The sequence below is a fragment of the Penicillium oxalicum genome, chromosome IV (genome assembly GCF_001723175.1).
Source record: "Penicillium oxalicum strain HP7-1 chromosome IV, whole genome shotgun sequence".
NCBI lineage: Eukaryota > Fungi > Ascomycota > Eurotiomycetes > Eurotiales > Aspergillaceae > Penicillium > Penicillium oxalicum.
The window spans coordinates 999,512-1,010,177 of NC_064653.1; the positions used below are offsets into that span (position 1 = coordinate 999,512).

A 10,666-nucleotide genomic window follows, 5' to 3' on the forward strand; every position below is an offset into this window, starting at 1 on the left:
TTGGCCGCTTTCTCAGACATCTAACAGCAATGGGAGCTTCCCGTTTATGTTTCAAGCTCGATTTCCCAGTCTGTCCTACCATAGAGCGTCTCATCCCAGATTCCTCAATTTGCATGTGTGACACCCCACAATACCATCCATGTTGACGCTCAGTCATTCGTTTCGACCTCGTCATAACTACCGGGATCCGAGTATTTAACCGAGAACCACCCGACCCCACGTCTGGCCGAGCCAAAGTGGCTCGGCCTACGCCCCACTGCCCCCCATAAAAGATCGCAGTGCAGGTGGCTACCCCGCCATGGAATCAAGACTTTGGCTGCCGGCTTTCTGTGCCCCGGTCACTGAGAGTTCATACTTGGTGACGAAAAGTGGCCCGTCGTGGTAGGTGTACAGTTTGTTGCGAAACTGGTGCGACCACCCCCACTTCTCTCCGCCGCTCCTATGTTCAAGTGACGGGCCGCCCTTCCTCAGCGCCATATCTGGCAAAATAGTGGTCGAGATGGCTTTTATTAACTGTACCAGTGGCCTACGTAAACATACTGTGACCCACCTCGACGGATTTCTCATGAACACATCTCATCTTTTCAAGCTCAAGTTTCAACACACTCAAACTAAGATAAATCGCCAAAATGAACAAAATTCAATTAGTACATGATTCGGTGGATCTTCCAATGCCAAATTTGGGTCAGATATCTGGCGATTGCCGATATCTGTCCTGCTCCTGACCCTGCGACGGTCTTCCATACGAGATTCATAAGACTCGGTGAAATCGGGTGTGGTCGTTGATAAATAATAGGCAGGGTATGCCAGTGAATAAGTGAGGCTCATGAGAAATCCGGCGGGTGGACAGGTGAATTGATCGCAGTATGCTTATGCAGGCCACTGATACCACCTGTGGTGCGAACCATTGAACCTGCACCAGATCAATATCGGCTGATGTGCTGCTGCTCTTCGTCGTTAGGAAATACACTTATTGACAGCAATGACGAATAAGCTTGCGGTGGCCTGAAGTGCAGTACTAGACAATCCACTCTGGGCATTGGTGTGAGCGCTTTGATCGAGCAGCACATGTATCACCTTTTTATGAACTTTATGAATATGAAGCAGCCTATATTGAATTGCCCACATTATCTCTCATTGTCTGGTAATGGTAGCTCCTCGAGAAACTGATTTGATATGCCTGATAATTGGGATTGGTGTTTTGAAGGTGGTGAGGCCTTGCCTGGAGCGATTCAAAGAATGATGCTCTTCGGACCTTGGATCTAGTCGATTCCGAAATCATCCAGAGTATTGTTGACAATACCTGGATTGACGGCTCTATGACCGCCTTGACTTTTACGTTGAAATACTGCGAGCTATTTAGCGAGCTCTAAATCTATTTCAAACGGAGTAGCACCCAATCCTAGTATACGGTTCGAACTCGACCGGAATTGATGTAGTCTTCTCTTCCGTGGACACTTAATATGTCCCCCGTTACATGCGTCATGGCTCTACGGTACATCCATGGAAGTCCCGTTCGTACGGTAGATCCGCGGGGTACCCCCACTCCCCCCCCCCCCGGCTTTTCGATTTCCACCGTGTGATGAAACTTTTTATGAACCCAGTGACGCTGGTCAATTCATTGAGAGGGTCCTCTGAAATATGGAGGAGTTGGATGCTAGAGAATATGGAATCGATGTATTTGGGATACGTCAGAGGCACACGACTTGGTGGGTGAATAGATCCCTCCATTATCAAGGCATTCAACATAGTTCAATGAAATTGGCCTAGTATCACCTAGGTACCTAATCGCACAGAAGCAGTCCCAGAAAAAACTCCAAATACAGACTAGTGCGTCATGCCACGAGTGGTGGTGTTGCACCGGTTGCGTGTCGTTGTACTGTACGATTGACCAATATATCGAGTTTGAACTCTCACACACAGACTGACAACACGTTTACTGTACGTCCGTATATACCGTAGTCTTAGGTTGTCCTCGGAGTCTATGCAAGATCGATTGGTCGACAGGACTTTATTGACAGACCCGAGGTAAATTTTCTTGGGTGCATCCGTAGGTGGTACCTCAGCTATATAGTAGTATTAACGTTTGCACTTTGGAAGTGTTACTCCGCCTCTAAAAGGCTAGTACATATTGCAGCGGTAGCTTTCTCGCGTAACGATTCTTCTCTTCTAAATCCAAATCACTCATAGAGTCAACTTCCCTATACAGATCGAGTCTCTTCACTCGCCATGGCCTCTTCAGGAGATCTTACGGATCGCGAAGCACTCAGTGCCCGGTCTATCCCATCGATGATCCTCAGCGACGGCAGCTCCGCTTCGATGACCCCGCACCCAACTTCAAGTTTTGAGACAGATCCTGCAGTGGGTGCACAAAAGAGATTCGCCGTGCAAGGAAATGCTGTCGTGGCAGGAGGCACCGGTACTCTCGGTCTACAATCATGCGATGCTCTGCTCGAACATGGTCTTCAAGGCCTAATGATATTCGACGTCAATCCTGCAAGTAGCGAGCAGGAAATCGCACGACTGAGATCTAAATACCCCGATCGAATGATCTGTACCCACACCGTGGACGTCACATTGGAAGATGCCGTTCAAGCCGGCATAGAAGAAACGGTACGCCGGCTCGGCTCGGTCGATATCCTGGTGTGCTTTGTCGGCGTCGTGGGCTGCGTGGACGCGCTGGAGATGCCCGTCTCGCAATGGCGAAAGATCATCGACGTGAATACCACAGGCTCTTTTATCTGCGCTCAGGCAGCGGCTCGGCAGATGGTCAAGCAAGGGCGAGGAGGCTCCATAACCTTCATCGCATCGATCTCTGCCCATCGCGTCAATTACCCGCAGCCTCAAGTAGCTTACAATGTTAGTAAAGCAGCACTACTGATGTTGAAGAGCTCCTTGGCCGCCGAGTGGGCGCGATACGGAATTAGGACCAACAGTGTGAGCCCAGGATACATGGACACCATTCTGAATGAAGGGGAGGGTCTCAACACCCACAGGCGGATCTGGGCCGAGCGCAATCCCAGTGGGAGAATGGGATCTCCATCTGAGCTGACAGGCGCCATTGTTCTTCTCGCGAGCTCTGCTGGCTCATACATGAACGGTACTGACATTGTTGTTGATGGTGGAGCAACTGTATTCTAGTGATTGATTCGGTGGCCATTGACGGCGCTTAAGTTTGTGTTTGACTCGTGCAGGGCATTCAATATGTTGAGAATTATCAAGTCCCCCGGGGAGCTGAATTAACCATGCACCCGTCCTCGACTCTCCAGTCTCAACGCATGGGATAACAACGTACCCGCTATGTATTCTGGATCTCAGCCTTACCAACTGGCGAAGGGGAATAATTGCAAACACACACTTGACACGACTCGTAAGAAGGGAGCGGTGAAGGCAGTGGTGAGCGGGACTTTTTTTTCTGCCTATCCCCGCTTATCGCACCTCCAGGTGCTCCCTCGGGCGGGTTATCGCTCGAAGTAACGAAAAAAAGATATTGCGAGCCTCCACGATTCGCAGGGACCTGTCTTCAAACCTTGACAGCACCCAAGAATTTCCAAGGAATCTGGATTCAACTCCCTGCCCCACAGAAAATGGCTTCGACCGAGGATGACCCCGTCATTGCGTCCTACGACGTGGTTCTCACTGACTCCGAAATTTCACGTTACGTCTTCCAGTACCTTGATCGTCCAGCGTCCAAGCCGTACAATGAAAGGAGAGGCCAGAAGCCAACCGTCATGCGTATGAAGACCGACTCGGGCTTGGTCGAGATGGAAGTGCCTATTTTCACACGTTGCACATACGATGTCGACAAGGGAATCCGTTATGGCGATGCGCTGAAGAAAGGCCGCCTCGCGCGCAATGGTGGTGCTTATGGAATGGCGGGTGGCTTCAGTACCGGTGGAATACCCAGTGGTGGAAACAGAGTCAAATCTGAAGGCCGAGATGACGTGGAGGTCCTGGACAGTAAGAAGGGCATGGATCCGTCTGCGCTTCTGAGAACACAGCCACTTGGCGGGCGCATCAAGCCTTCCGAAGAAGGTGATCCGGTCTATATGCTGGCGACCTTCAAAGGAAGTAAGCTCAATTCCCCGCTTCTAATTCAATGTCACTCTGGAAAATTTATTCGGCTAATCATACGTCTGCTTTGTAAACAGAAACGTTGCACTTATCACCTGTCTCCGCCGTGGTTCAATTACAACCTCAAGTCCACCATCTGGATGCAGCAGATGAACTGCCAAAGGCCAGGGGTGCCAAGGGCAGGAAAGAGGACGAGGACCGCCCCGCCGAGGCCGAAGCACGCGCCATTGATGTCAAAGTCAAGGGTGCCGAAGACGGAGGAGCGGTCCTTCACGGAAACCTGGATCTACTTAAGCGAATGCAGGAAGAACAGTGGAAGAACTTTGAATGGGTCGACGCCGAGGTAAGCACATGTCTAATCACACAAATAAACCTGTCTGATTCACTGAATAATCTAACTCAATTCTCGTGACAGACGGAGGACTCATGGTATACATATGAGAATTACATGATGAGCCAAAAGCTTGACGAGCTACCCGAGCTCAAAGCTACCATTAATAGCGAGCAATATCTCGATGGGATGAGTGCTCCGCGTATCGACCCTGCTCGTCCTGAAATGACAGGGTGGGCTATGAAGCAAAATCGACAAAAGCAGATGGAGGGACCATCAGACAGCGAAGATGAAGCATGATGATAGTCAGATCCGCTACTTTGGAGCATGTGATGGGATGGCGTTCTATTAGACTGGCCACTTAGGGGCGATCTCGATTTTTGTAAATCTACTCTTGAGCGAGTCGGCATATTGGCGATGAACTGCAATGACATACTTTGAATTGATTGTTAAAGCTACTCGTTTCCCTTCACAAAGTAAGACAAAACGAGAGTACTAAAGTTGTTCTAGAACGTTGATTATTCTGCCATTATATTTGCCACTCATCGCTGCCAATCAGCCCAACCTTATCAGGGGTAGTCACGTGCAGTCACGCGTCCGCGATGCTTTTTTTCCGCCGAGTCTCCGATAGCTTTCGTGGCCAGCATCCCTATCCATCCGCATCGCCACTCATTTTCTTCCACTCGAATTGTTTAACGATCGGGTTGAGGGCTGCGGGGCGGCATCAGAAAGAGCTATATTGAATAGCGACACAACATCTGGCAAAATATTCTGCTTGATTGTGCTGTGCATTTTTGTCTTTGCTTTCATCATCTCTGTTGTGGTTTTTTTTCTCTCTTGTATTGCCTTCATCAACCTCAACTCTACCACATTCTCTCTGCCATTCTGAGGCGTTGCACTTTTTGCTCCTGATTTCAATATACCCTTACGCCTTTCAAGGTTCCAAGCGCTGCGCTCTGCAAAATGTTATCCCGAGTGGCTCGTCAGAAAAACGCGCTCTTTCATTTACGGAAAGCAAATGCCTCTCGCACTTTGGGCGCATCATCACCATTGCGTCTGCCGTCAAAAACTAGTCGCTTAACATCGACCCTGAGCTCGCAATGCCTTCCATCGCATATTCGACCCCGAAGATCATCACTCCGGTCACAACGGAGTCTCGCCACGGCCACTGATCAATCTGTCCTCGACCGCGGATCTTATATGTCTCTAGATGATTCCTCGTACCCTCCAAATCTCGCAAACTCGAATTCCTTCCACTTGAACGATAACTTCGACACATCCTCCCTCATTGTTCTCAACGAGACACCGCAAACTCAACCCAAGATCTTGCGGAAAATTCGGGGAATCGGTGGCGACGAAGATGAGATGCTGGCCAACTTCAATATGTCTCTCCGAGTGGGCCGATTTGATCGTGCAGCAGCACTGATCAGCCGCCTCAAGACGTACTACGCCGTGGATTCTGCGGAGTTTTTGTCTCTGCATAATCACTATCTCAAGGCTATGGTCGCACACATGATCTACACCCGACAGTCAGACATGGTCCTGCCTTTGCAAAAATGGTTCGAAGTTGATATGCCAGCTGGAGGTGTTAAACCTGATGCAACCACGTTCGCGGTCATGGTTCGCATGTCGCTTCGTATGCTTCACGGATCCAAGCGGGATCGGTCGGTTCGTCGGTACTGGGGCCTTGCCAAGAGCGCAGGCCTCCACGAAGATCTCTTGGCTAGTGAGGTGCTGACCGATCTTGACTTGGGCGAATTATCCAAGGTGGGTTTCCAGCCTTTACATTGATAAACTGTGGCATTCGTTGACATTTCCATTTTCATAGATCTGCTATTCAGACTTGTCTTACCCAATTCCCTCCAACGAAATTGACGAGTCCTTACCTGAGCAGCAGACTCAACAGCTTGATAACGTTCCGGAGGTTCTTGCTGCAGATCAGAAGGGTCTCGGTCTCAGCTCCCTGAAAGAATCTTTGGCCCTCTTCTCGGATGATGTTAGTATCACGTTGCCGGAAGACTTCAAGGGTACCGAAGCGGAGAAGCGCGAGCTCTATGCCCAGTTGCGCCAGCAAAGACTGGAGTCTGACACTATGAAGACCGCTTCAAAGCGCTGGCGTGCGGAATTTGAGGACCGGGTGAAAGCAGGTGTCGACGTGGCTTCTGGCAAGTCAAGACTGAAGGCGGTCATGAGTCAGTGGCATTCTGATTTGTCAAATGCGATCAAAACCGAGATCAAGCTTGCCCAGGAGGCTGAGACACAACCTATGCGCACGGAGGAGCAGAAGGCTCGCTGCGAGTACGGCGTCTACTTAGAGTCCCTGGATTCGGATCGCTTGGCTGCAGTGACGGTGCTTTCAGTAATGGATGTCTTCACTCGAAATGGAATGCAAAAGGGTACAAAGGTCTCCACTGTTGCTGCTTCGATCGGAAAAGGCGTCCAAGACGAGTTGATCGCGGAAGCATACTTGGAAAAAAACTCATCGCCTGATTCTAGGCGCACCAAAATGGTGAAGGAGATGCTTGCTGACCGCAGGAGCAAGGATGGTCGTTTGCAATGGAAGGCAATCTCCGAGAACTTGCAGAAAGAGCATGAGGAATTCGCCTGGACTCCACGAGTCACTGTACGAATTGGAGCTGTGCTCATGGGTCTCCTCTTCGACGTCGCTAAAGCTCCCGTGAAGACCACAGACCCCGCCACTGGCAAAGTCACCACAGCCATGCACCCGGCCTTCCTGCACGCGTATGAAATGAACTTCGGCAAGCGCTTGGGTTTGTTCCACATGAATCCGGAAATTATCGACATCATCAGCAGAGAACCCCCGGCAGATTTATTGGGTCGCCATCTCCCCATGATTTGCAAACCGCAGCCGTGGACTGGATCAAAGAAAGGCGGATATCGCCTTTATCAGAGCAACATCGTTCGATCTACTCCCGGTGAGACTTTGCAGCCAGCCTATGTCAAGGCTGCTTTGGAAAATGACGGTCTGAAGGATATCCGCAAAGGACTTGATGTCTTGGGAAACACTGGCTGGGTCATCAACCCAGACGTCTTTAATGTCATGCTTGAGGCTTGGAATTCTGGAGAAAGCATCGCCAGTCTGGCGCCACTGGATCCAGATTTGCCCATCCCTCCTAAGCCAGAACCAGACGCGGGCTTTGCAGCTGAGCGCGATTGGCAGCTTCAAATGCGTGATATTGAGAATCTTAGGTCTGGCTATCACTCAATGCGATGCTTCCAGAATTTCCAGTTGGAGGTAGCACGTGCTTTCCGAAATGAGACGTTCTATCTTCCCCACAACATTGACTTCCGCGGCCGAGCCTATCCTCTTCCGCCATACTTGAATCAAATGGGCGCTGACAATGCTCGTGGGCTGCTCCTTTTCAGTGAGGCAAAGCCTCTTGGGGAGGGCGGACTCCGCTGGCTGAAAATTCAAATTGCCAATCTTGCAGGCTTTGACAAGGCTAGTATGTCAGAGCGTGAGCAATACGCAATGGATCATCTCGATGATATTCTCGACTCTGCGAACAAGGGCCTCCACGGAAAGCGCTGGTGGCTGAAGGCCGAAGATCCCTGGCAGTGTCTGGCGGCCTGTTGTGAGCTTCGGAATGCTTTGGCTCTGCCTGACCCGACACAGTACGCCTCTCGCTTGCCAATTCACCAAGATGGATCTTGTAACGGTCTTCAGCATTACGCAGCTCTTGGAGGAGATCTTGTTGGCGCTCAACAAGTCAATTTGGAGCCCTCTGATCGACCTTCCGATGTTTACACCGGTGTCTCGGAGTTTGTCAAGAAGTCGGTGGCGAAGGACGCTGCAGAGGGTAATCAGGTTGCCAAGCTGTTGGATGGACGTATCACCCGAAAGGTTGTGAAGCAGACAGTCATGACCAACGTTTACGGTGTTACTTTTATGGGAGCAATGCGTCAGGTCCGCCGTCAACTTAATGATCATTTTCCGGATCTGTCTAGTGAGATGAAAAAGGACGGTGCGCTGTATATTGCGCGGAAGATTTTTGAGGCTCTCGGCTCTATGTTCAATGGTGCTCACGAGATCCAGTATTGGCTAGGTGACTGTGCCACGCGCATTACTCAGTCTTTGACTCCTGAGCAGATTGAGGCTATGTCGAACGAAGCCTTGTCTCCCTCTCAGTCGAACGATAAAGGCGCCAAGGCTAAAATCGATCCATCAAAGAAGTTCCAGTCTACCGTTATCTGGACCACTCCGCTTGGCTTGCCCGTGGTGCAGCCATACCGCACACGAAAAGCCCGACGCGTGGTGACCTCCCTCCAAACCGTTAGCATTGTGGACCCCAGCGCTGAAGACGTTGTTTCTCGCCGAAAGCAGCTTCAGGCCTTCCCCCCGAATTTCATCCACTCTCTCGATGCCACCCACATGATCATGTCGGCGAACGCCTGTCACGATGCCGGTCTGACCTTCTCCGCTGTTCACGACTCATTCTGGACCCATGCTGGCGACGTGGACTCCATGAACTCTATTCTTCGCGATGCGTTCGTGCACATGCACTCTGACGACATTGTCGGACGGCTCGCTTCTGAGTTCAACGTGCGCTATGGTAAGAACATCTTCCTCGCGAAGATCGACGCCAACAGCGAAATTGGTCGCGCGCTGCGAAAGAGTCGGAAGGCAAATGTTCGCAACGCCAAGCTCGTTGAGTTGATTGATGAGCACCGCCGACAGACTCTACTCAGATCAGACGATCCTGCGGACCAGGCTGAGGGTCGTGCCATGGAAACCCCCGCGGCCATTTTCGAGAAGATGGGTGGCACAGATGATCTGTTGGCTATGGCAAGTACCCTCGGCGAAACAACTGTCGGCCATGTTCCAGAAGACTTGGCTGCGGCTGAGAGGGGACCTTCCTCGAATGTTGATACCAGTGACCCGGCTATTCAGAGTCTGTTCACTGAGATTGAGATGATGGATTCTCAGTCTTCTGCCGCTGACGCTGACGCTGAAGATGTCTCGGCGGCAGATGAAGCTGCGGTTGATGCAAAGAAACCATCTAAGCAGAGAAAGAGGCAGAAGCCGCAGACTTGGCTCTGGCTTCCACTGCGATTCCGACCGGTCCCTACGAAGGGTTCTTGGGATTTAAGCCGGATCCGTGACTCTCAGTATTTCTTCTCTTGATCGAGTCCGCGTGTTGAAAGACACCTTTGTACGATTTGCGATGCATGTCCGAGGGGCGTTTGAACTGGAGGTATAATGGTTTGTTTTCCTTTTTCGTTGGTGTATCTTCTTCCACATATAACTGCTGGTGAGCAGTTTCCTTGTCTGTACATTATGATTGATCTGGTGTAATATTTGCATGGCATAGCGACGAAACAGTATATAATTCATCTTCAACAATACAAAACTATATTCGATAGGTAACTTCACCTGGTCACAGTCGGGTACATTTAACCAAGGATACGCGGTCAACGAGAATGGTGTGCAAAGAGAAGGGTTAATGCAAATTGCAGGACTTTTTCAAGACACCATGGGTACTGAAGATGGTGCCACATTTTGCATTAATAAGCCATGTTGATCGACTGGCCCAGTGGTTAAGGCGCCCGTCTTACACACGGGAGATCGCAGGTTCGAACCCTGCGTCGATCAAATTTTTTCTTGCAGAATTCTCATCATGACCCTGCTGAAGGGGAGCTGGGTGAGTAGGATGCATACCCTGGACTTCTTGTATATTAGTGGGGCAATCGAGCATGTACCAAGTTCCCAAAACCTCCTGATCTACTGAGCTTCCTTTTTCCTCAAGTGGGTCCTCTCTAGATATGGCTTTCTTTCTCGTCCGAGAAAATTGACCCGATACTCGAGTTCCTGGTTCCTCGATGGATGGCAACCTCGTCCGTCAGGTACCCATCTGGCTAGACGCATATATGTGAGCAGTGTTTTTTTGTAACGGCTTCGTTCGAATCGGCCAAGTGTCTGCCCTGTGCCATTTCGCTTTCAAATCGTCCCCATGTTTATTTCGGCGATGTGATAATAGGACCATCTGAGAAGTGACTGTAACATCTTGTCCATACTATCTCATTCCGCCAATCCAGTGTGTTCCTTCACATCGTGACTTATTTACCCGACCTCTCATTATCTTTGCTAGACTCAGGACTCTTTCCCGAGCAAATGCCGCTAGAGCGGGTGACGTGCTCGCGCATCAGTCAGCAAAGGAGCCAGCCGGTCACGGGGTCCCCCGCAGTTATGCTATCAATGCGGTATGTTTGTTCTGTTTGGGTTACGACTCACTCGATGTC

General features: G+C 50.4%; 3 protein-coding genes and 1 non-coding gene across 4 annotated transcripts; all 4 read left to right on the top strand.

Annotated features, from left to right (window-relative positions):
* Nucleotides 1-2,229: 2,229 nt before the first annotated feature.
* Nucleotides 2,230-3,141, top strand: POX_d05137 (uncharacterized protein; the record flags this gene model as incomplete). The annotated part of the gene is made up of 1 exon (XM_050113988.1): nucleotides 2,230-3,141. One exon carries the CDS (start codon nucleotides 2,230-2,232, stop codon nucleotides 3,139-3,141), a length of 912 nt encoding a protein of 303 aa, XP_049968939.1.
* A 446-nt stretch (nucleotides 3,142-3,587) lies between these two features.
* On the top strand, nucleotides 3,588-4,705 carry POX_d05138 (uncharacterized protein; the record flags this gene model as incomplete). The annotated part of the gene is made up of 3 exons (XM_050113989.1): nucleotides 3,588-4,071; nucleotides 4,152-4,417; nucleotides 4,490-4,705. The coding sequence occupies 3 exons, from the start codon at nucleotides 3,588-3,590 to the stop codon at nucleotides 4,703-4,705; spliced, it is 966 nt and encodes a 321-aa protein (XP_049968940.1).
* A 663-nt stretch (nucleotides 4,706-5,368) lies between these two features.
* Nucleotides 5,369-9,551, top strand: POX_d05139 (uncharacterized protein; the record flags this gene model as incomplete). Its single annotated transcript, XM_050113990.1, has 2 exons — nucleotides 5,369-6,172; nucleotides 6,234-9,551. The coding sequence occupies 2 exons, from the start codon at nucleotides 5,369-5,371 to the stop codon at nucleotides 9,549-9,551; spliced, it is 4,122 nt and encodes a 1,373-aa protein (XP_049968941.1).
* A 395-nt stretch (nucleotides 9,552-9,946) lies between these two features.
* POX_tR094 lies at nucleotides 9,947-10,019 on the top strand. Its single transcript has one exon. It is a non-coding gene; the product is annotated as a tRNA-Val (tRNA).
* Nucleotides 10,020-10,666: the final 647 nt, after the last annotated feature.